This window comes from Oxyura jamaicensis (genome assembly GCF_011077185.1).
Source record: "Oxyura jamaicensis isolate SHBP4307 breed ruddy duck chromosome 11 unlocalized genomic scaffold, BPBGC_Ojam_1.0 oxy11_random_OJ70688, whole genome shotgun sequence".
NCBI lineage: Eukaryota > Metazoa > Chordata > Aves > Anseriformes > Anatidae > Oxyura > Oxyura jamaicensis.
In genome coordinates, this window is record NW_023304242.1 from 1 (window position 1) to 24,357 (window position 24,357).

Consider the following 24,357-nt stretch of genomic DNA (forward strand, 5'->3'; position numbering starts at 1 on the left):
GAACTTGACTGAAGCTTAAGAGCTACACGATTCTGGAGAGAAAGGAAGTGAGAAAAAAAGTAAGATCTAATAAGATGAAATAAAAATATAGTGTTGCAGTTTTCGGCAGAGGATTTCTGTATGGACTCTTGATCTTCTAATATTCCATACCATCTGACGTCATGCTGAACAATTAATATGGGGTGGCTGGCAGGGTGGGGGGACCGGCTGCTCCGGGATAGGCTGGACATCGGTCAGCGGGTGGTGAGCTATTGCATTGTGCATCACTTGTTTCGTACACATTATTAGTAGCAGTACTATTATTTTCCTTTCTTTTCTGTCCTAATAAACTGTATCTTATCTCAACCCACGGGCTTTCATTTCTTTCTAACTCTCCCCCATCCCAGGGGGGGGGAGGGTGAGCGAACGGCTGTGTGGTGCTTAGCTGCTGGCCGGGTTAAACCACAACACACAGCTACACCTCAGACTCATACTTGGCTTGAAAATTTTGCTTATTCTTCTCATCTTGCAGTTGACTCTGACCCCTATCAAATACCAGAGGCGCTCAAAACCAGCAAGCCAGAACCATCAGCAGTGCTGTACCAGCCACAGTACTACCTCAGAATTTTGAATGAAGATGCTGCCTCATCACCCAGAGAAGCAGCTGTCAGGAAGACCAATCTGAGATATATTTCACAAACAGAAATGCACTGCAGTGGAAGGAGGCATTGATGTACCCTCTTTGATCAAGTCTGTCCAATGTTTGGGTTACAAAAATACAAATAAAGTTCTTAAAACATGACAACTTTGCTTTTTGACAAAGGCTTTCACAGGCCCAAATGCCCTACTTCTATTAACTGTGTAAAGCTGTTGGTTTAGGGCTAGTTCAATAATACTGAGTTTTGCACTGGAATTATGTGTGCTATAGTTTGATTGGCATTATGTAAGATTTGCAGGCCAATGGTTTGTGGCCTGTAATATGCAGAGGGAATAATTTTTTTTCAACAGGACAGCTGTTTTCAGAGGTGTTACCAAGGCACTCTCTTTTTTGTGCACAAAACCTTTTTTGGCATGAACCGTCACATGCACTTGCCAAACTTCAGACAATTAGGTAAGTAGACACAGTAGTCAGATGCATAGGTATATTAATCCCCTTTGTGAAGAACATCGTATTCAGGTTCTGTATCAGCTAGATCTTCCAATGATACATTTGCGTGTAAAAAAAAAAGTCTTCCTCCAGCTAGTGATGAAAAGTGTACTAGCTGCGATTTCAAAGCTCACCAAGCCATTCCATTTGATACTTAGACTTTTTATTTTGCAGCCTTTGCAGAACCATGAATTGAGCACCGTAGATTTGTTATGACACCCAAAAGCCATACAGTAGGCTGTAGTGAACTTGGTCTTCCATTTTGATTTTTAAAAATTGTACATTTGTAATGAAGGCAAATAGATATCGTATCTGAAAGACCATAATTTCAAAAAGACCTATTTATAAAAGGCTTGAAAAGTATCCTAAATCAAGAGTTACATGTCTAAGACATTCTGATACAGAACTCATCCAAAGAGTCAGATTATCCCATGAAGCACATTTTAAATTTCAACATAGTGCAGGTTCTTCTTCCTGCCAGAGGGGGTGGCTCTAACAAGGCATGATTTCCTACTTCTGAGCTGCTGTTGCTGGAGCTTGGTTGCAGTAGTTTAGCTCAGGGAGAAAATGGAAGGGATGGTGTGGGTGTCAATGATGCAGCCAGTGCTGCCTTCTTGATGGTGGAGTGAGACACGTTGGCCTGTAAAGAGTCTCCATCTCAGCTCTGGCAGAGGTGTCTCCCCTTGTTTTTTTTCCTGGGTAGATCCTGCACTGAAGATGTTTTATAATCTGGAAGCAAGTAAACAGTTTACCAGGTAGGGTTCTGCTTAGCTACAAAGAGATGTTAGCTCCTCTTTAACTATAAAACTTTCTGCTTGCTGGTCCTAATGGCTGTTGTTTCATGAAACTGGCTGTGCTTAAAAATACAGGAACAGAGTATTCCAAGAAGAAAAAGGCCTTTGTGCAAGTTAAAGTATACATTCAGGGCACTAGAACTAAAGATCAGAAAAAATATTTCTGGCATGGGGGGTGGGGTGGAGAGGCATGTATTTTTTTATTATTATTTAAAAACAATTACATTAATAATGGTTGAATGAGTTCAGAGCTGTTTATTGTTTCTTTTTTTGTTGTTGTTGTTTATAATTCAACTTTCACATCTGTTGTTGAAATACTAACACTTAAGTTCAAACATCACATAATGGAAAATGACTAATTCTCAGCATTGGTACTCTACATTTTTAAAATAAGAGTGATGTACAAACTATTAAGGAGTTTGCTTCTATTTTTACAAGACATCTTACAAAGCATTAATGCAAAATATACTTTTGACAAAAAAAATGTTTATTTGGAAAGATTCAGGTTGTTCTGGTTAATTAGCAATTTACAAATATAAATAAATTTCTAACCCATTTCTAATGCTGAGACATACATATGAGACCAGAACAACTATAAGAAGTTTAAGTACATTTCATTAACAATGCATCCCTTTGATAAGATTATGCTTCGGGAGGTTTTTAATGCCCATAGACATGAACTGTACACACTATATATATAAAAAGAAAAAAAAAAAAATCAAGGTAGGCAATACCATTTTGGGACAAGCCTCTGTATAAATTATACACAGCTCAATGCAGTATTTTCATGGAAAATATATAAATACTTTTGTTTCTATGTTACAGGTATACAATATAAATCAGATTTCAATGTCTGTTCAGTGACCTACAAACACTAGAATCTCCAAATATGTAGCACTGTATTACTAAATAAAAAAAGACAACTTAGAACAGGAAGAATAAGTCTTGAGATTTTCCTTGATCCCTTCCCTCTTCAGAATGATTAATTTACATCATCTCTTGTAATGCAGTTTTAGGGATGCTGACAGCCCAGTTTTAGAACAATTTTTCAAGTAAATCTATGAAATATCTGCCTTCAGTCCCTAAGACATTGCATCTTGTGTTGAAAACCTATTCCGTAGCAAAATGGCATGTTACACTTTTAGGTAAGAATTACATTTCTCAAATTAAATAGCTAATTTTATAAAGTAATTCAAGCAAAATGTGCAACTTTTGCATACTGTGACACTGCTATCCATGTGCCAAAAATTGTCCAAAGAAAATCCACATTCTTCACTGAACATACAAATCTGTTTGAAAATAACTATCCAGGGAACCAGAATCGAGTTAAACAAACAAAACAACAACAAGGAAAACAGGGGCTTCTGTCAACATGCAAAGATGGTTTCTAGCATGTTCCCAAAGATCTTTTACAGTTTGCAGATTTTACTCTCATCTAATATATATCTTTATTAAGCACATGATAGTAGAAGTGTTATAATAATAATAATAAAGATAGAGGACCTGCTTTCAACAGACTCCACAGAGAAGCACCAAGTAACAGAACTTCTGTACAGCCCTGCCGGAGGTGAGCAGAAAGCTTGGAAGTACTCCAAAGCCTGGCAAGAATTCCTCCACTGAGACTCCTCTGCTTGAGCTCACACTCACTTCAAAGGTAACCCAAGCGTCCTGAAGTCCAAATATCCAAATACCAAGACCAGAACATAGACTAAGAAGCAGCAACAACTCTTTCATCTCTGAGAAGTGGAGAGAAACAGCACCTCCAAGGAAAAAAAAAAAAAATCAGAACCCTTTAGTTAGATCTTTGCCCTTTAGAAAGGGCTTGCCCTTTCCACTGACTGTAAAAGGAGACCAAGAAAGTGAGCCAGATAATTCAGTGGCTAAATTCCACTAGTTTCATGGCCAGGCTTTCCTTCCCACAAGGGCTTTCACCTCAGACATGAGTATTTTCTATGTTATCACGTTTAATCAATCAGGAGTTTTCTTTGCCACAGCAAACTAAATTTGTATATAGTGTCCAATGAGTCCTATCTGCTTTACCATTTGTTCAACTGCATGACAAACCACTAAGGTTAGAAAAAATATGAAGTGGGTGATCTGTCAGCTTCCCTTCCTACCCTTTCTAGGAAATATATCCACAATTTTTATCATGAAGCAAATAAAGCCCCAAAATAAGAAGTTTAAAAGGGATATTTTAGAAAAGAAATTGATAGAATTAGAAATTCACAGTTTATAACTAGGCCAATATCAAATTCCTTCAATAACATTATCCAATTTGCCAATTAAAATGAAACATTGTGTCCTTAATGTAAATTAATTCTAGAAGTGTATTATGTACAGCACAGACTTTACATTCTTTATGCATACTTCTTGAACTCTGACACTAATATACTTTTAGAAAAAAATCATATTTTAACTGAATTTGCTATAAAAATTTGTACATCAAGTTTCAGTTGTTATGGATCCCCACACAAGCTAGTATTTTAGAAAACATAAGATGTAGAAACTTTCAAAAGTATATTGACATTGCTTTTGCTTACCTTTTTATAATGAAGCCTTTCTATTACTTTTTCTACTTTAAGTGCTATGTATTAAACTGGTAACAAATGAACAAGGGTGTTTTATTTAAATACAGGTGATAAAAATTTGTTTATTTTGCTTTAACTACAGAAAAATAACTTGGAGTTGCTTGATGTAACCCTTGTTATTAAAACAAGTCTCTTATAGCCTAACTGAGGTAGTATTTGAAACTACTATGTAAGGTATGCCAGTCCCATTTTTGAGAAAACTACATTATTTCCTTTGGAGTTTATACCACTATTTGGTCTACTGTGATTGACATTTTGGTTTTACAGAAGCATTTATTTCTTATGACCAGAGAAGTCCAATAGTTACTGGTGTGGTACGTTTTCAGAACATTTCAATGTCTTGACGCATAGATATATTATTTGTGTCACTGACAAGTTTCTTTTTGCTCCTTTCAGTGGGAACTCATGAAAAGACAATCACTTATCTTGACTTAAGTATTACTCTGACAATTATAAAAAATGGTAAAAGTGAATGGATAAAAAACCATTCTACTTAGTACAGTCCAGCTGAATTGTTCACCTATATCAAAATCAAAGGGTAACCCCTTCTATTACAGGCATTCTAACAAAGGCAGCCATGCTACTGTATATATAAATTTGCATATATTTATATTACTTTTGTATAAAGGCTTCTGAATCTTCAGATGCATGATAAAAGTGATGGGGACCCTTACTTTCTTCCATTAAGCTTGTACTCATTACTTTAGAAACCTCACTAGTAATGTGATAGAGGCCATCATTTTACTTATTAGCAATCACTGTATCATGTAACTTTTGTAACAAGTCTCAAATACCAATATAAAATTATAAGTTTTTCTGCTTCAAAATTTGGTAATTAGGGCTTTTAACTACAATTATTAGTACTATCTCATGCTTGAGCACTCATCCACTGAAAATTCAATCAAACCTTTGTTTTTATAAAAGGCTGTTTCCGTGGAACTTTGAAAATTGCTCATATTATATCTTCTCACAAAAGCAGTAATGATTAAACGTCTTCGAGTTTATTTTATACAACATTAATTTATCTGATACAAAACATGCTTGCTAAAGGTTTTTAGTTAAGAATAAGACTAACGTTCATACTATATGAGCATGTGCATAGAAACTGCAAACATGCATATCTTTCAGGGAAAACATTTGATTCCGGCATTTTAAGTATAAATTATTTGTTATTTTAAAATCAAACCGTAGTAAAAATCCTTAACTGGTTCAGATAAAATATGTATATGTAAATGTAATGAAATTGATGAGTCTGCTAATAAAATGATTTACAACTACAGTAATATTAAAATAACTTTAAGGAAACCTCAGATTCACAGAGGCTTGTTTTTCTGTCTGAAGTTACAAGCCCCCCCCCCCCCCCCAAGTAGTGTTGTAAACAGTACAAAAAACAACAGAGAAGGGCTAACATTAATCCCCTGGTGTCTATGATCACAGTACAGCTTCCATTTGCTGGCAATGGAATGGACCCTCATCTCACCGGCTCCTGGTATCCAGGAGTTAAAAGCAAAAAAAGCAAGGCATCATTCTGCTTCTCTGGAACAGAATTAGAAGTCAATAATAAAAAATTTCTCCACATGTTGTCCTTTTATTTTTTACTTTTTACATTTATGGTAAAAAAATAAAATAAAATAAAATAAAATTAAAACTTGTAGAGGTGTTCAGTGCTCGGCTCTTGCATATATTGGTAATTACTTTTATTAAAACTATGGTAATGTTTAATAACTCATCAAAGGGCTCAAAGGACTGGGGCAGTAATTGGTTGAGGAAGAAAAAGTTTTCAGTTCACTCTTCAGGTATCGGTAGCTTCTGGAATGGTCTCCAAACTTTATTACCCAGTCAATCGGAAGTTGTGTGAGGATTTCAGAAAGTCTTTATGTAAATGCACTGTGTGAGACAGAGGTCAGGATTCAGCTGATGTATCAATTACTGATTGTTTTGTTGGTGTTGTTAAAATAGCCTCTGCTTCTTCATGCATCTAAAAGAAAAAGACAGATGAAGCATTAATGTCCTTAGAGATATTAGGAGAATGACATCACAAAATGGTTCTTTAATACATGCCTGAAAGCATTTATTATTCAGAACATAAAACCTGCACCCAGTTGGCACATATTGGTGCATTCAAAGCATCTGATCCCTCCACTTACTTGTAAGAACTGCACATCTTGAAATAGCTCCTGAATGAACCTTCGAGATGGAAGTCGAAATGTACAATGTGCTAACAAGTAGGACACCTCAGAGTAAAGGCATATGTCATCAAATGCTTGGGGATACTTCTCCTTAATTCTGATCAACAGGAAAAACAGAATTTTAAAAGCCCTGAACAGATTTCCATAATATTTTTTTAAAAAATGTTCAGTTAAATTTTGATCGTCATCATTAAAAAAGTATAACTTTGCCTTCAGTAATAGACATTATAAAATATGGATGTCATGAACTAAGAAAATCAAAACAGATAACATTATTTTGTAACAAAATTGAAGAAATCTGTATTAATGAAATGAAACAGAATATATACTTTGAAAGTTATATTGAATATCTGAGATCACCTAGTCTTAAAATAGATGTTGAAAATGAACAGTGTATCAAAGAAGAGGTATCCACATATACAGCCATAATAAAAAATAAATATGGAAAAGATAACTTAATACCTGTTAGCATTTTATAAATTAAATGAGTATTACTAAATTTTCTTTTAGAAGTTGTATGACAGTTTTCAACATAATTATAATAAAAATGGTAGGTTTCTGGACTAATGTTTAGTCCCTAGATTTATATTCCTATATTTTTAACATGAGTTTTGTCTATAAATTAACGCCAGTAGTTGTACTCTTGCTTAAAGCAGATTTGTGTTTCTCAAGAAGTTACTTTCAGATTGTTATTCTGGTTATCTGACATATCTTATTTGGCACTAATAAACATAAAAGAATTATAATTTCTTTTTTAAAGATGCAGGACATACCAAGTATGCAATGAAACATCATTACAGTTAAACTATTGAATGGGAAAAAAATGGAGAAGAGTATGACGTTAACGATAGAGCAAACAATATTAGAAGGAAAATTCTTTGCTTAGCTTTTACATTGTGTTCAACTACCCCCAGTAATCCAAAATAATATCTGCTTGACAGTATTTTGAGAAGTCAGAAATAAGGTGAACCACTATTTCAGAGTACTTAGAGAATACATACAACTAAATGTTGCTAAAACATCAGAAACACATTTAACTTACGTCAGGAGTCCAGTTTCATGGCCTTTAGTTCCTACTGAACTACTCAAATTGATTACTAAACGTAAGACTTCTTTCCGCAGAAGTATTCTGCACACTGGTATATCATCTGGGATTGATGTTACTCCTGGAAAAACAAATTCAACAGTATGAAGTTTAAGCTGGAAGTCTTTGATTGTGCTAATCTTATGCCATATGAGTCTGTTTTGGTATTTTATACATACACGTACATGTACACACATGGATTTACATATATATTATGCAAAGCCTTTGATATGGTCCCTCACCACATTCTTCTCTCTAAATTGGAGAGGTATGGATTTGAAGTACGGACTGTTAGGTGGATAAAGAATTGGTTGGCTGGTTGCAGCCAAAGGGTTGTGGTCGACAGTTCTATGTCTGGGTGGAGGCCAGTCACAAGTGGTGTCCCTCAGGGGTCGGTCTTGGGACCGGTGCTCTTCAACATCTTTATCAATGACATAGACGACAGAATCGAGTGCACCCTCAGCAAGTTTTCAGATGACACCAAGCTGAGCAGTGCAGTCGATACAATAGAGGGAAGGGATGCCATCCAGAGGGACCTGGACAGGCTGGAGAAGCGGGCCCATGAGAATCTAATGAGGTTCAACAAGGCCAAGTGCAAGGTGTTTCACATGGGCTGGGGCAATCCCAGGTATTTATATAGACTGGGTGAAGAAGAACTTGAGAGCAGCCCTGTGGAGAAGGACTTGGGGGGTCCTGATGGACAAGAAGTTGGACACGAGCTGGCAGTGTGCACTTGCAGCATGGAAGGCCAAATATGTCCTGGGCGGCATTAAAAAATGGGTGGCCAGCAGGGAGAGGGAAGTGATTTTCCCCCTCTACTCTGCTCTTGTGAGACCCCACCTGGAATACTACGCAAAGGCCTGAGGCCCCCAGCACAAGAAGGATGTGGAGCTCTTGGAACAGTTCCAGAGGAGGGCCACTAAGATGATCAGAGGGCTGGAGCACCTCTCCTATGAAGAAAGGTTGAGGGAACTGGGCTTGTTTAGCTTGGAGAAGAGAAGGCTCTGGGGAGACCTCATTGTGGCCTTCCAGTACTTGAAAGGAGCGTATAAACAGGAGGGGGAATGCCTCTTTACATGCATTGGTAGTGATAGGACAAGGGGGAATGGTTTTAAACTAAGAGGAGATTTGGGTTAGATATTAGGAGAAAAAGTTTTTCACTCAGAGGGTGGTGAGGCACTGGAACAGGTTGCCCAGAGAGGTTGTGGATGCCCCATCCTGGGAGGCATTCAAGGCCAGGCTGGATGCGGCTCTGGGCAGCCTGCTCTAGTGGTTGGCAACCCTGCCCAGAGCAGGGGGTTTGAAACTAGATGATCTTTAAGGTCCTTTTCAACCCAGGCCATTCTATGATTCGATGATATTCTGAACTACCAATAAATATTCCCATTAAAAAATGAAAAATATTTTTATGAATTTTAACATGGATTTTTTTTTTTTTTTAAAGATAAACTAGCATTTAATAAATTCTGTAAGACGTTTGGTAAAACAGACGACTAAACACCGATATTCAGTTACAGCACTGTTTATCATTAAAGCACATTGCTGGGTGAGATATTACCTTCTTTGTTTGCATCAGATGCTAGAAATTAGCAACCAGTTACTCCATAAGAAATTATGATAATTGAAAATAGAAAAAAAGTCTAAAAATAAAATGTCTTCACAGAAATTCAGTACTTTTTTAAAAGGATTTTTTTTAACCTAACAACACTATAGAAAAAAAAAACTACCAATTTGATTGCAATGCAAGATAAAGAGCTGTTTACCTGCAAAATGTGGTACAGCAAAAGCAGAATAAATACAGAAAAAAATACTTAAGATTTATAGCACCTAATACTATAAGGCTTTCAAACTTATCTAGTACAATCTCTGTACTCTTGGTACTGCTAGCTGAACCTTGGGATAATGCATCACCACAGCCAGAAATTCCAGAAAATTTGGACAAATGCACATCTAAGTGATTGTGTATGGTCTGACCACACCAATCAGTACACGGAATGTCTGAAAAATCTGACAGAAACAAGATGTTGCATATTTGTTATTCACAACTTTCCTCATCTGAAATGCTCTTCTTATCTTTTAAAGAAGTATGTGATTCCTGGCATTGGGTTTATGTGACAAGGGTTTGGCATCAAGGGGGGCTGCAGAGGTGGCCTCTGTGAGAAGAACCCAGAGGCTGTCCTATGTTAGATAAGGGCCAGTTTCAGCCAGCTCCAAAGGCACCTACCATTGGCCAGAGCTAAGCCAGTAAGTGACACTGGCTGTGCCTCTGTGACAGCATATTTGATAACATATTTAAGAAATTAAAAAAAAACCCTGCTGTGCAACAGCAGCTGGGGGAGAGAGAAGTGAGAAACAGCCATGCAGACACCAAGGTCAGTGAAGAAGGAGGGGGAGGAGGTGCTCCAGGTGCCAGAGCAGAAGTTCCCCTGCAGCCTGTGGTGAGGACCATGCTGGAGCAGGCTGTCCCCCTGCAGCCCATGGTGTACCATGGTGGAGCAGATCTCCAACACTGCAGCCCGTGGAGGAGCCCATGGTGGACCAGGTGGATCTGACCTGAAGGAAGCTGCAGCCTATGGAGAGCCCCTGCCAGAACAGTCTCCAGGACAGAGCTGTAGTCCATGGAGAGCAGCCCATGCAGGAGCAGGTGATCTGGCAGGAGCTGCTGCACATAGGGGAGCCCATGTTGGAGCAGTTTGCTCCTGACAGATGGACCCTGTGGTACAGACCCATATTGAAGCAGTTCTTGAAGAGCTGCTATCTGTGGGAAGCCCATGTAGGATCAGTTCAGGAAGGATGGCATCCTGTGGGAAGGACTTCATGTTGGAGTAGGGGAAGAGAGTGTCTCTGCTGCTTCTTCTTGGCCAAAGTGCTATATACTGACCACAACCCCCATTCCCCTGTTCCCCTGCACTGCTCAGGGATTGGAGGTGGAAGAGAGTGACTGTGAAGGAGCAGTGGAGATGAAGTACTATAGACTGACCACAACCCCCATTCCACCTCCCCTGCACCATTCAGGGGAAGGAGGAGGTAGAAGGGGGGGGAAGGTGTCTTTAGTTTGCTTTAATTTCTCACTGCTCTAGTCTGTAAGTAATAGGCAATAAGTTATATTAATCTCCCTATGTTGAGTCTGTTTTGCCTGTGACAATAATTGTTGAGTGACCTCCCTGCCTTTATCTCAACCCTTGAGCCATTTCCACTGTATTTTCTCTCCCCTTTTCCTTTGAGGAGTGAAAGTGAGAAAGTGGTTATGGTGACGTTTAGCTGCCCAGCAGGGTAAAACCACCACATACCCTGATGCACTAAGTATGGTAACTGTTAGCATATAAAAGAGCTGGAAACCAGATGTTGAATTTTGGAGAAATTATACTCAAAATATTTAAAAATCACTTTTTAAAAACTCTTAAAATACTTGAGTTAAAATAATCAACTCTTAAGCACATGCTCTTTTTTATATAACATAAAATATGGCTTTTGTATTGCACAAGTTCTCTAGTTCATACAATTAACACAGGTCTTGTAGAATGGGCTTTGACTTCATCAACAGAAAGGTGTGACAAGTAAGGATTCTTCTGTGAAGTTTCACTATATATCCAAAATGTAAAAGGCTATGGAAAGAGATGAATATGAAACCCAAGCTTTTAACTGTTGTGCATGTAATGGAACCACTGAAAAAAATAGGTTTAAAGTATCTTCTGAAGATCATCTAGCTTAACTCCTTTCTCAAAGATAGGCTCACTTCATAATGTAACATGATTTAATTTTGAAAAGATTTTCCCCTTACGTTCAACTAGAATTTCCATTACTATAGCATGTGTCCATAGCCTCCTGACCTTTGGCTTTGTGCCTCTTCCAAGAGCGTGTCTTTGCCTCTCTTGTAATCCCTGCTTATGGTATTTGAGAACTACAATTGGGATCTTATTTGCCATCTCTTCTTGATATTGAATTCAAGCTCAACACATTTTGTACATCAACCCCCTTGACAACAGTAGTCTTTATACGTTACTACCTGAATGCATATCATTGCTGTAAAATGATGAGGATTCCAACTAAGCAGAAATTTAGAATTTCCATTACCAGGCTACCTTTTTATTACATACATATATTGTAAAAAGGCATGTAACTGCGAGGTCCGCAGAGGAGATTAGGAAGAAAATAATTCTGAATCTGATCCAAATCTCGAAATATGAAGAAAGAAAACTAAATACCAGAAATTACAGCTCAACTTCAGACTCCTCAATCAGATTTCATAGAATATCCCAAGTTGGAAGGGACCCATAAGGATCATCAAGTCCAACTCCTGGCTCCACAGAGGTCTACCCAAAAATTCAGACCATATGACTAAGTGCAGAGTCCAAACACTTTTTAAACTCCAACAGGCTTGGTGCAGTGACTACTTCCCTGGGGAGTCTGTTCCAGTGCGTGACAACCCTCTCAGTGAAGAGCCTCTTCCTGATATCCAGCCTGAACCTCCCCGTCACAGCTTGACTTCATTCCCTCAGGTCCTATCGCTCATCACCAGAGAGAATACATTAGCACCTTCCCCTCCGCTCCCCCTCTCGAGGAAGCTGTAGACCATGATGAGGTCTCCCCTCAGCCTCCTCTTTTCCAGGCTGAACAGGCCAAGTGACCTCAGCCGCTCCTCGTATGTCTTCCCCTCTAAGCCCTCCGTCATCTTTGTAGCCCTTCTCTGGGCACTCTCCAATAGTTTCACGTCCTTTTTGTACTGTGGTGCCCAGAACTGCACACAGTACTGAAGGTGAGGCCACACCAGCGCAGAGTAGAGTGGGACAATCACTTCCCTCAACTGACTTAATTTCCTTCATTTTGTTTTATCATAGAATGGCTTGGGTTGGAAGGGACCATCTAGTTCCAACCCCCCTGCCATAGGCAGGGATGCCATCCACTAGATCAGGTTGCCCAGGGCCTTGTCCAACCTGGTCTTGAACACCTCCAGGGATGGAGCATCCACTACTTCCCTGGGCAACCTGTTCCAGTGCCTCTTCACCCTCTGAGCGAAGAATTTCCTTCACATATCTAATCTAACTCTCCCCTCTTTTAGTTTAAAACCATTCCCCCTTTGTCCTGTCATTATCTGACTGAGCAAAATGTTGCTCTCCATCTTTTTTATAAGCCCCCTTTAACTACTGAAAAGTTATAATGAGGCCACCCTGAAGCCTTCTCTCCTGTAGGCTGAGAGAGCTGGGGCTGTTCAGCCTTTCTTCGTAGGAGAGGTGCTCCAGCCCCTTGATCATCTTTGTGGCCTTCCTCTGGACCCGTTCCAACAGATCAACATCCTTCTTGTGCTTTATGGTAGAAACATGCTTGGAAGTTAGACTTTTCATTGGTTTGACAGCAAGCCTAATTTCTCAGAACATTGATTTCTAAGTAAGGTTTCAAATTCTGTATTTTGATAAGCTTTTAGAAATATTTTTAAAAACATGCAGGCATATTGTCAGACTAAGACCAATAAAAATAGAAAAGATGGGAATGACCATAGAAATACCATTGGTTGCATCAAAAGCTTATTAATGAGAATTTCAAGATCAATATTAAGAAAAAAAAACACTACAGACTGCTGAACTTTGTTTATCTGTAAAATTGATCATTCTCATTCAGTCTTTATCACACTTACCCACATGGAACACTAACCTGTACGACTATATGAAGAGTTCACTTTGTTTTTAGGCTGATAACCCAGAATTTGAATGCAGACACAATAAAGGCAGTTCTCATCTGTGTGCTCCTGCAGTCCATTATCCTCTGTATTTTCTAAAAACATAGAGGTATCTGAATGGCTGGTATCCATTATTTCTGTGAGACTGATCTGCTGTTGGAGCATCTGAAAAGGACTTGTGACATCACTTGTACATGATGGAAGACCTGTAGACAAGCAATCAGATACCAGAAAAAAACAAAAAACAAACAAACAAAAAAACACACAACTAATGATTAAAACAACATTCTAATTAAGTTTCTTCTTTTACAGCTGGAGGGGGGTGGGAAAATTTTGAAATATCTAGTATCTTTGTTTTTAAGCATTTTTGAAGGCTTAAAATCCAAAGATCTGTTAGCATTCCAGAAATAAATATCACATTTCAGTCCTAGCTTATCACAGAATCACAGAATGGCCGAGGTTGGAAGGGACCTCTGCAGATCATCTAGTCCAACCCCCTTGCCCAGCAGGATTGTTGTCTGTAGGTTGTAGTCCCAAAGCTGGGAAAAAATAAGAAAACCTTGAACCTTATGTCTGCAGACATAAGGGGTTGGCTAAGATCACAGGCCATCTTTATGACACGTCGGGAGAAACGAGGAATTTATAATCCTCTTGCAAACAGAGATACCTGGTTTCATACTTTGTGGAGGGCATTAATCCCTGCATTGGGAGTAATAGAACTTGAGAGAGCAATAGTAAATATTTCTGCAACTTTAGAAATCATAATCAATGCCACTACTGATGCTCTTGGTCGAATACAAACAGAAATAGAACAAGTATCCCAAATAGCCCTAAAAAAACATCTTGCCTTAGATGGGCTACTTGCAGCCCAGGGAGGTGTTTATGCTGTGATAAACCGCAGCTGCTGAGTCTATGTAAACGAGAAGAAGCAAATTCAAACAGACATTAACCAAATCTGGCAAGCATCTCACCTGTTTCACCAAATATCTCAGGATGCAACCCTTGGTAGTGGACCAGATTTTTCCTAGCTGTGGTCATGGCTGCCAACTTTTGGATGGTTAAGACAACTGGTTTTAATTATTATAATAATTGTATCAATAGTAGTGATATGTAGTTGTGTTCTGCAATGCATACCTAGTTGATTGAATTCATATAGTACTTTATTCAGCAAGCACAAACCTCACTAGGTAATGTTAGTGAAACAAGATATAGATAACAGAATATTTCTTCAAATTAATAAAAATAGACAAGAACTATGCAGTGAGAACTATGAAGCCTAGAAGTGAGGTTCATAGTCTCAAAGGGGGTAAATTGTAGTCCCAAAGCTAGGAAAAAATAAGAAAACCTTGAAGAAAATTGGGATGCCTGTAGTTTGTGTAGTCTTTCTATAGCTTGTGTAGTCTTTTAGCTGAAAGTAAGGGACAGGTAGCCTTGAGCTAGCAGAAGCAAGGAAGGGAAGGGATAAAAGGTAAAAAAAAAAAAAAAAAAAAAAAAAAAAAAAAAAAAAAAAAACAAGGGGAAAAACAGCTCTAGGCTGCCTTTTGTTCATTAAGGGTCATTAACGTATTAAAAACCACACCCATCAAAATGCTAGCGTATGCTAATTTGGGATTTGATGCCCCCCTCCCCCGCTGGTCATCTGTAATGCACAAACTCAGTAGAGATATGTTAGATGAGCTGTAATAGCCAATCAAAAGTAGCCAAAGAGAGAGTTTTCACAAGTTTGTTGTGTATAAATTACAGTGATTCGAGTCAGAGGTGTGCTTGCTTTGCGAAAGATCGCCAAGCACCTGACTATGCAGAGTATCTCCAGAGAAGAAGACTCCACAACCTCTCTGGATAATCTGTTCCAGTGCTCTGTCACCCTCACAGTAAATAAATACCCTCTCATATTCAGCCAAAACTTCCTGTGCTTCAGTTTGTACCTGTTGCCTCTCATCCTGTTGTTGGGCACAACTGGAAAGTGATCAGCTCCATCCTCTTGACACCCTCCCCTCAAATATTTATACACATTCATGAGGTCTCCCCTCAGTCTTCTCTTTCCCAGGCTAAGCAAGCCCAGTTCTCTCAGCCTGTCCTCATATGACAGGTGCTCCAGTCCCCTGATCATCTTCGTAGCCTTCCTCTGGACTCGCTTCAGGAGCTCCATGTCCCTCTTGTATTGGGGAGCCCAGAATTGGGCACAATACTCCAGGTGTGGCCTCACCAGAGCTGAGTAGAGGGGGAGGATCACCTCCCTTGACCTGCTGGCAACACTCTTCCAAATGCAGCCCAGGATACCATTGGCTTTCTTGGCCACAAGGGCACATTGCTGACTCATCGTCAGCTTGCTGTCTACTAGGACAGCCAGGTCTCTCTCTGCAGAGCTGCACTTGCCCTTGTTGACCTTCATGAGGTTCCTCTCGGCCCAACCCTCCAGCCTGTCCAGGTCCCTCTGAATTGCTGAGGGTGCATGGAGAGGGAGAGGGAGAAGAAATCTTAGGAATCTGGAGAGGTCCCCAGAGCCCAGTCACTGCACCAATTGTTGGAATTTAAGAAGCGTTCGGGCTGTGCACTTAATCACATGGTCTGAATTTTTGGGTAGACCTGTGTAGTGCCAAGAGTTGGACTCGATGATCCTTAAGGGTCCCTTCCAACTTGGGATATTGATTCTATCCTACTGGATAGAATGCTGGACAAAATGTCCAGCATACAGCTAAACAAAAACATAATACGATGAGTGAGCAATTGTCTGATGGGCAGGGCTCAAAGGGTTGTGGTAAATGGGGCCACATCAGTCTGGTACCAGTGGGGTCCCCCAAGGCTCCTATTTAGGGCCAGTCCTCTTCAATGTTTTTATGAACAATTTGGATGTAGGACTAGGAGGTGTTTTGAGCAAATTTGCTGATGACACAGAACTTAGAGGAGTTGTAGACTCTGTTGAGGGTGGAAAGGCCTTGCAGAGAGATCTGGACAGGTTGGAGAGCTGGGCAATCACCAACTGCATGAAGTTGAGAGCAAGTGCCGGGTCCTGCATCTGGGATGGGGCAACCCTGGCTATACGTACAAACTGGGCGACAAGATGCTGGAGAGCAGCCCCACAGAGAGGGATCTGGGGGTTTTCGTTGATACCAAGTTGAATATGAGCCAGCAGTGTGCCCTGGCAGCCAGGAGGGCCAACCGTATCCTGGGGTGCATCAAGCACGGCATTGCTAGTTGGTCAAGGGAAGTGATTGTCCCACTCTACTCTGTGCTGATGGGGCTTCAGCAGCCTGAACCTCCCCTGTTGCAGCTTGATACCATTCCCATGGGTCTTATCACTGGTGACTAAAGAGAATAGATCGGCACTTTCCCCTCCACTCCCCCTCGTGAGGAAGTTGTAGACCACAATGAGGTCTCCCCTCAGCCTCCTCTTTTTCAGGCTGAACAAGCCAAGTGACCTCAGCTGCTCCTCATACATCTTCCCTTCTAGGCCCATTCACCATCTTAGTAGCCCTTCTCTGGATAGAATTCAACTTCTAAACACACTGTAAGAAGGTATGTAGTCAATTCCAACATCATGTCAAGAACAGTAACAGTAATACCCATGCAACACCAATGTCATTGAGTTTTCCTAGTATCAAACAATACTATCACAATATACAAAATGAATAGATCATAGAATCATAGATGACAGATGCAGAAATGAAAATAGAAACTCAATTTAAAGATCAGTGACTTAGTGCCTGTAATAGCAAAAAAACAGACTCAAGAATGAAGAAACAAGCCTAAGATACTTCCATGACATGTTCTTCCATGGTTGGAAAACACCAAGGAATAGAATTTGAATGAGTGTTAAATTAGACTGTATTGTGGTTTAACCCAGCAGACATCTAAACACCACACAGCCCTTGGCTCGCTCACCCTGCTCCCCTCCCCCCCAGCAGTGGGATGGGGTAGAAAACTGAAAAGTGCAAGAACTCATGGACTGAGATAAAGACAGTTTAATAAAAAAGGAACAAAATAATAAAAAAAAAAAAGGAACAAAACAACAAAAGAGCAAGGCAAGGCTAGTAGTAGGAGGGGGGTTACCTCGATGCCGAGCGAGGACCTGTTTCTATTCCTCTTTATCTCCTAGGTTCCCTCCCTCTGTCCGACAGCAACAGGGCAGAGGGTCCACTATTGTTTGGGGTGTCTCACCCCGGTGCCTTTCCTTCAGGCCTAGCAGGGAGTTGCTCCACCAGTCTATCTCCAGCTCACACTCCCTGATGGTCCTTAATCTCTCCACCTCCTCCTTGAGCTCTGCCACCAGGCTGACCAGGTCATCCACCTGCTCACACCTCTCACACACGGCGTCTCTGCTACCCTTAGATGGCAGCAACAGGCTCAGGCACTCCGTGCATCCAGATACCTGAACTGCCACATGTTTGAGTAGGCATTTCACCTGGGTCGCCACAGACTTTCTAGAAAGAGCTTTCTGCCTAGTGCAGACCATGGTAGTTTAGCTATAGGTAGACAGCCGGTATATGAGCATGGATGGATGCTCTGCCCTCTCCGAGTGTGCCCTGCCCGCGCGAGCTACCGCGCCACGCCCTCACTGACGCGCCACGCCCTGCTTGCCTATCCTAGTCACTGCGCCCCCTAGGGGCTGCCTTTGAACGTCAGGGGAGGGGTCGCTGCTGGCTCCGCCTACGCCTTGTCAGCCTCCTTCACGAGGGCTGCCGGGTCCTGACAGCTCCCTCGGCTGCCTCGAGTGAGCTCGATGCCGGAAAAAAAAGCCCTGCCCGTCCCGATCCCCCGCTCCTCTGCAGAACGCGTCTGCCCCAGAGCCGATTGCCTTGGCGAGGCGAGAACATATCCTCAATGCTGATCAGAGTCCCGATGATGCAAATCTCATTTGGCCACCTCTCATTTTAGTTCTTATTGAAGATAAAAACCTATGAAAATTTTATACTAAACAAACTAAACCAGATTGTCTATGCAGTGAATAAAACATCCTGTTCAAAGATGACCAGATAAGTGCTAATATAACGTGACAGACTTCTCCATCATTTTCATCATCATTATTCTTCAAATTTGTTTGAAAAGGAAAAAAAAACACCTAGAAAGTCATACTATAGGTTATATTAAAACAAACAAACAACAAAAAAAATGAATAAGAAGATAAATGCTAAAAATACTAACTATGCATGGCAAAATTCTTGTGGTTTAACCCAGCAGGCAACTAAATGCCACACAGCTGTTCGTTCACTCCCCCTACAACTGGGACTGGGGGAGAAATTTGAAAGAAAATTGCAAGAACTCATTGACTGAGATAAGGACAATTTAACAAGAAAGGGGAAAAAAAAGGACAAGGAAAACAACAAGAACAACAAAAAATAAACAAAGCAAGTGATTAATAAACAATGCAATTGCTCAATACCTAATAATGCCCAGCCAGTCAACAAGCAACAGATGTCCCCCCAGCCAATTCCCCACTGTTTTTACTGTTTAGCACAGTACATATGAATGGAATATCTCTTTGGCCAATTTGGGTCAGCTGTTGTGGTTCTGTCCCCTCCAAGCTCATTGTGCACCCCCAGCCTCCTTGCTGGCAGGGCAGCATAAGAAGCTGAAAAGTCCTTGACTCAGTGTAAGCACTGCTCTGCAACAACTAAACCATCAGAATGCTATCACCATTATTCTCGTCCTAAATCCAAATCACAGCACCATACCAGCTACTAGGAAGAAAATTAATTCTACCTCAAACAAAATCAGGACAATATCCACCCCTTATTCTATACCATCTACATCATGCTCAGGTCTTACACTTTCAATATATTCTCATTAATTACCACCACCCTTCCCGGCCTTTGATATATACACACACATATAATTCCCTTACTCTATGGGCCATCGCTCTAAAATATCTGTTGACTTCATTTTAGTCCATGAGTTTGGGCTCCATCTGTCATAACAGTCCTACAGGGCAGAAGAGATGGTGAGTGGTGTTGGATTTTGCATGCTGAAGGCAATTCTGGTTCCATCATCATTGCACTTGTCCAGTTCTATCAAAATTAATTTTTCATTTATCTGGGTGATTCTTACTGTAATAACATTGATATGGCATATAGCAACCATAGCAGTGATGGCATACAGCATTATATAGCAATTAACATCGTACAATTCAAATCATTGTCTATTCTCACCTAACATCAAATCTCCTTGAGGTACACATTGAACTTCCCCATCTTTCCACATTACCACCCACCAAGTACACCCAGGTGTGCCTTGAGCAAAAGAACTCTGATGCATGGGTTTGCCTTTGCCTGAGGCAGTAATAACCCAGATCATCTTCCCCAGCATGTTTTTTATGTACACTTACAGGGACTCTATCCCCTTCTACAGTACGTAAAAGGCTTGATTGGGCAGGGCTATTGTACATGGTACATGGTCCAGGTCACCGTAAATCACCTCTAGTACACCTAATTCCCTCAGGTGCTGGAGACCTTTCTCCATGGTGGTCCACTTGCCTGGTTGACATACAAGATCTTCCTTGAAGGGATACCTTTCCGTCATGCCTGACAGGAGTCACCTCCAGAGGCTGAGGACTTGTGCCTTTTTTCCAATTACTTGTGCCCCTTTTTTTCCTCCTTTCTAGTAGGGCAGTATGAGAAGCTGAAAAGTCCTTGACTTAATGTAAGCATTGCTCTGCAACAACTAAGACATCACTGTGTTATCAGAATTATTCTCATCCTAAATCCAAAACACAGCACCATACCATCTACTAGGAAGGAAATTAACTCTATTCCTGTGGAAACCAGAACAACAGTACATAAAAAGTATTACACTACTGTCATGGTTCATTTACTTCGTAGAGGCTCATTTTTATGTACACTTACAGAGACTCTATCCCCTTCTACAGTACATAAAAGGTTTGATTGGGCAGCACTAGGTCAACTACCAAATCCTCTAGTGTTGACAAACCTTGTGGCCCTTTCTAAACATTTGTCATTCTGTTTGAATGTCCCAGCATCCATTGCTATCACTGTAGTCTTTAACAGTCCATTGTATCATTCAGTTATCCTGGAGGCTTGTGTCTGACAAGGGACGTGATATACCGACTCAATGCCATGCTCTTTGGCCCAGCTGTCTATGAGGTATTTTTGGAAATGAGTCCCACTGTCTGACTCAATTCTTTCTGGGGTGCCACGTTGTCATAAGATTTGTTTTTCAAGGCCCAGGATAGTGTTCCAGGCAGTGGCATGGGGCACGAGATATATTTCCAGTCATCTGGTGGTTGCTTCCACTATTATAAGCACATGGTGCTTGCCTTGGACAGTTTGTGGTGGTGTGATATAATCAGTCTGCCAGGTCTCCCCATGTTTATTTCAGCCTTTGTCCTCCACACCAGAGAGGCTTTAACCACTTGGCTTGCTTGACTGCACCATGCATCACATTTATGGATAAACACAGCAATAGTATCCATAGTCAAGTGCACTCCTCCCTCATGAGCCCATCTATATGTTGCATCTCTTCCTTGATGGCCTCAGGCATCATGGGCCCATCAAGCTATAAATAATTCACCCTTATGTTGCCAGTCCAGGTCCGCCTGAGCCACTTCAATCTTAGCAGCCTGATCCATCTGCTGGTTGATTTGATGTTTTCAGTGGCCTGACTCTTGGGTACTGTAGTGGGTTTACGTGGCAAAGTTTTGGTAGCAGGGGGGCATAGGGGTGGCTTCTGTGAGAAGGATCTAGAAGCTGCCCCATGTTTGGTAAGGGCCCCACTGCTGACCAGAGCTGAGCCAATAAGCGATGTTGTTTTGCACCTCTGTGAGAGCATATTTAAGACAGGGAAAAAAAAATGCTGTGCCACACAGCAGCTGGGAGAGCGAGAGGAGTGAGGAACAGCCTTGCAGGCGCCAATGTCAGCAAAGAAGGAGGGGGAGAGGTGCTCCAGGCGCCGGAGCAGAAGTCCCCTGTGGCCTGTGGTGAGGACCATGGTGAAGCAGCCCATGGAGTACCATGGTGGAGCAGGGTTCCACGCTGCAGCCCGTGGAGGAGACCACGGTGGAGCATGTGAACCTGCACCGACGGAGGCTGCGGCCTGTGGAAGACCCCTGCCGGAGCAGATTCTGGGCCGGACCTGCAGCCCGTGGAGAGGAGACCACGCAGGAGCAGGTGACCTGGCAGGAGCTGCTGCCCGTGGGGGATCCAGGTTGGAGCAGTTTGCTCCCGAGGGATGGACCCCGTGGTACAGACCCATATCTGGAGCAGTTCTTGAAGAGCTGCTGCCTGTGGGAAGCCCACGCAGGATCAGTTCAGCAAGGACTACATCCCGTGGGAGGGACCCTACAGCACAGGGGATGACAGTGACCGAGAAGGAGCGGCAGAGAAGAAGTGCTATAGACTGACCACAACCCCCATTCCCCCGTTCCCCTGCGCTGCTCGGGGGAAGGAGGTGGAAGAGGGCGGATGGGTGGAAGGTGCTTTTGGTTTCTTTCCTTTGTTTCTCACTTCTCTAGCTTGTTAGTAATAAGCAATAAATCTTACTATCTCCCTATGTTGAGTCTTTTTTGCCTGTCACGATAATTACTGCGCAATCTCCTCGTCCTTATCCCAACCCTTGAGCCCTTTTCATAGTATTTTCTCCCTGTTCCTCTTTGAGGAGGGGAAGTGAGAGAGCGGTTGTGGTGGAGCTCAGCTGCCCACTCGAGTAAAACCACCACAGGTACGTGGGCATCATCTATGTGGTGTACTTTTACAACCAGGTTTGCTACCTGGGCAGCAATATCTTGCCACAATGCGGCAACCCACATGGGTTTGCCTCGGCGCTGCCAGTTGTTCTGTTTCCATTGCTGTAACCACCCCCACAGGGCATTTGCTACCATCCATGAATCAGTATAGAGATAGAGAACTGGTCACTTTTCTCATTCAGCAATATCTAAAGCCAGCTGGATGATTTTCACTTCTGCAAATTGACTCGATTCACCTTCTCCTTCAGCAGCTTCTGCAACTTGTCATGTAGGACTCCAAACAGAAGCCTTCCATCTCCAATGCTTTCCCACAATACGACAGGACCCATCAGTGAACAGGGCATATCTCTTCTCATTTTCTGGTAGCTTGTTATACAGTGGGGCCTCTTCAGCACGTCACCTCCTCCTCTGGTGATATTCTGAAATCCCTGTCCTCTGGCAGTCCATGGTCATTCCAAGATTCCTGGGCGACTGGGGTTTCCCATTCGAGCCCACATGATATGTAGAGGGGACCCTTCCTTTGAACATCCAGCCCAGCACCAGCAGTCGGGGTGCCAGGAGGAGCTGTGCTTCAGTACCAACCACTTCCAAAGCAGCTTGAACACCTTCATATGCTGCCAATATCTCTTGTTTGGTTGGAGTATAGTGGGCCTTGCATCCTCTGTATCCACACCTCCAAAACCCTAGAGGTCAACCTCAGGTCTCCCCAGGTTCTTTCTGCCAGAGGCTCCAAGTGGGGCTATTCTCCCTAGCTGTAGTGTAGAGCATGTTTTACGTCTGGTCCTGTTCAGACTGGCCCAAGGGCTACTTACTGCATGAGCTATTTCCTGTTTAATTTGTTCAAAGGCTTGTCATTGCTCAGGGCCCCATTTGAAATTGTTCTTCCAGTTCACTTGGTGGAGAGCGCTTGCTGTCAAACTGTAATTTGGAAAGTGCATTCTCCAAAAAGCCACAACGGCTGAGAAAGTTTATGTTTCCTTTTTGCTAGTTGGTGGAGACACAGCTGTTATTTTGTTGATCACATCCATCAGGATCTGACGACATCCATCTTGCCATTTTATTCCTAAAAGTGGATCTCCTGTGTCTCCCTTGACCTTACTTTGTTTTATGGCAAAACCATCTTTCAGAAAATTTTGGAGTATTTTCTTCCCTTTCTCAAAAATGTCTTCTGCTGTGTTGCCCCACACGATGATGTCATCAATGTAGTGCTGGTGTTCAGGAGCTTCCCCCTGTTCTAGGGCAGTCTGGATCAGTCCATAGCAAAGGGTAGGGCTGTGTTTCCCCACCACCCCACCCCTCCAGGATTGTCAATTCTAGGTGTACTGGATGCCCCTCCAAGTAAAAGCAAACTGTCCTGCACTCTGCTGTCAAAGGGAGTGAGAAACAATGCATTAGCGATACCAGTTGTAGAATGCCACTTGGCTACCTTTGACTCCAGTTTATATTCAAGTTCTAGCATGTCCAGCACAGCAGCACTCAGTGGTGGTGTGACTTCATTCAGGACACAATACTCCACTGTCAATTAGTCTTCTGCACTGGCCATATGGGTCTACTAAAGGGTGAGCGAATCTTGCTGATCACTCCTTGGATCTCCAGTTGAGGAACCAGCTTATGGATGAGAATCAGCCAGTTGATTCTGTTGGTGCAATATTGCTGCTGGTGCACTGTTGTGGTAGTGATTGGCACCTGCTGTTCTTTGACCCTCAGCAACCCCATAACAGCAGGGTCCTCCAAGAGACCAGGCAAGGTAGACAACTTAAATATCTTCCGTTACCAAGGCAGCTATGATAAAAGCCTACTGGTACCCTTTTGGGTCCTTGGAGTACCCTCTTCTGAGGTAGTCTATGTCAAGGATGCATGGAGCCTCTGAGCAGCAGTCATGCGGTGCTTTTGCCACTCATTCCCAGTTAGACTCACTTCGGCCTCCAATACAGTTACTTGTTGTGATCCCCCTGTCACTCCAGAAATACAGATGGGTTCTGCCCCTTTATAGTTTTATGGCATTAGAGTACACTCTGCACCAGTGTCCACTAGAGCTGTATACTCCTGTGGGTCTGACATGCCAGGCCATCAAATCCACACAGTCCAATAAACACGGTTGTCCTTTTCCTCTGCCTGACTGGAGGAAGAGCCCCTCTAGTCCTGGTCATAACATTCATTACTCACTTCTTGTAAATGAAAATCAGAAGTCCCTTTGTTAAGATCAA

The 24,357-nt window shown here is 41.9% G+C and overlaps 1 protein-coding gene across 2 annotated transcripts in view; it reads right to left on the reverse strand.

Moving 5' to 3' along the window:
* Positions 1–6,176: 6,176 nt before the first annotated feature.
* The window catches only part of LOC118157782 (rapamycin-insensitive companion of mTOR-like), a 67,749-nt gene continuing 49,568 nt past the window's right edge, over positions 6,177–24,357 (reverse strand). Inside the window, exons 30-34 of one of the 2 annotated variants that reach the window (XM_035312253.1) lie at positions 13,431–13,661; positions 9,636–9,788; positions 7,740–7,863; positions 6,656–6,794; positions 6,177–6,486 (exon numbers count right to left, since the gene is read on the reverse strand). In XM_035312253.1, the coding sequence (XP_035168144.1) occupies positions 6,412–6,486; positions 6,656–6,794; positions 7,740–7,863; positions 9,636–9,788; positions 13,431–13,661 (722 nt within the window). In that variant the 3' untranslated portion in view covers positions 6,177–6,411. The remainder of the gene's footprint in view (positions 6,487–6,655; positions 6,795–7,739; positions 7,864–9,635; positions 9,789–13,430; positions 13,662–24,357) is intronic. The other variant, XM_035312252.1, reaches the window with a different exon arrangement.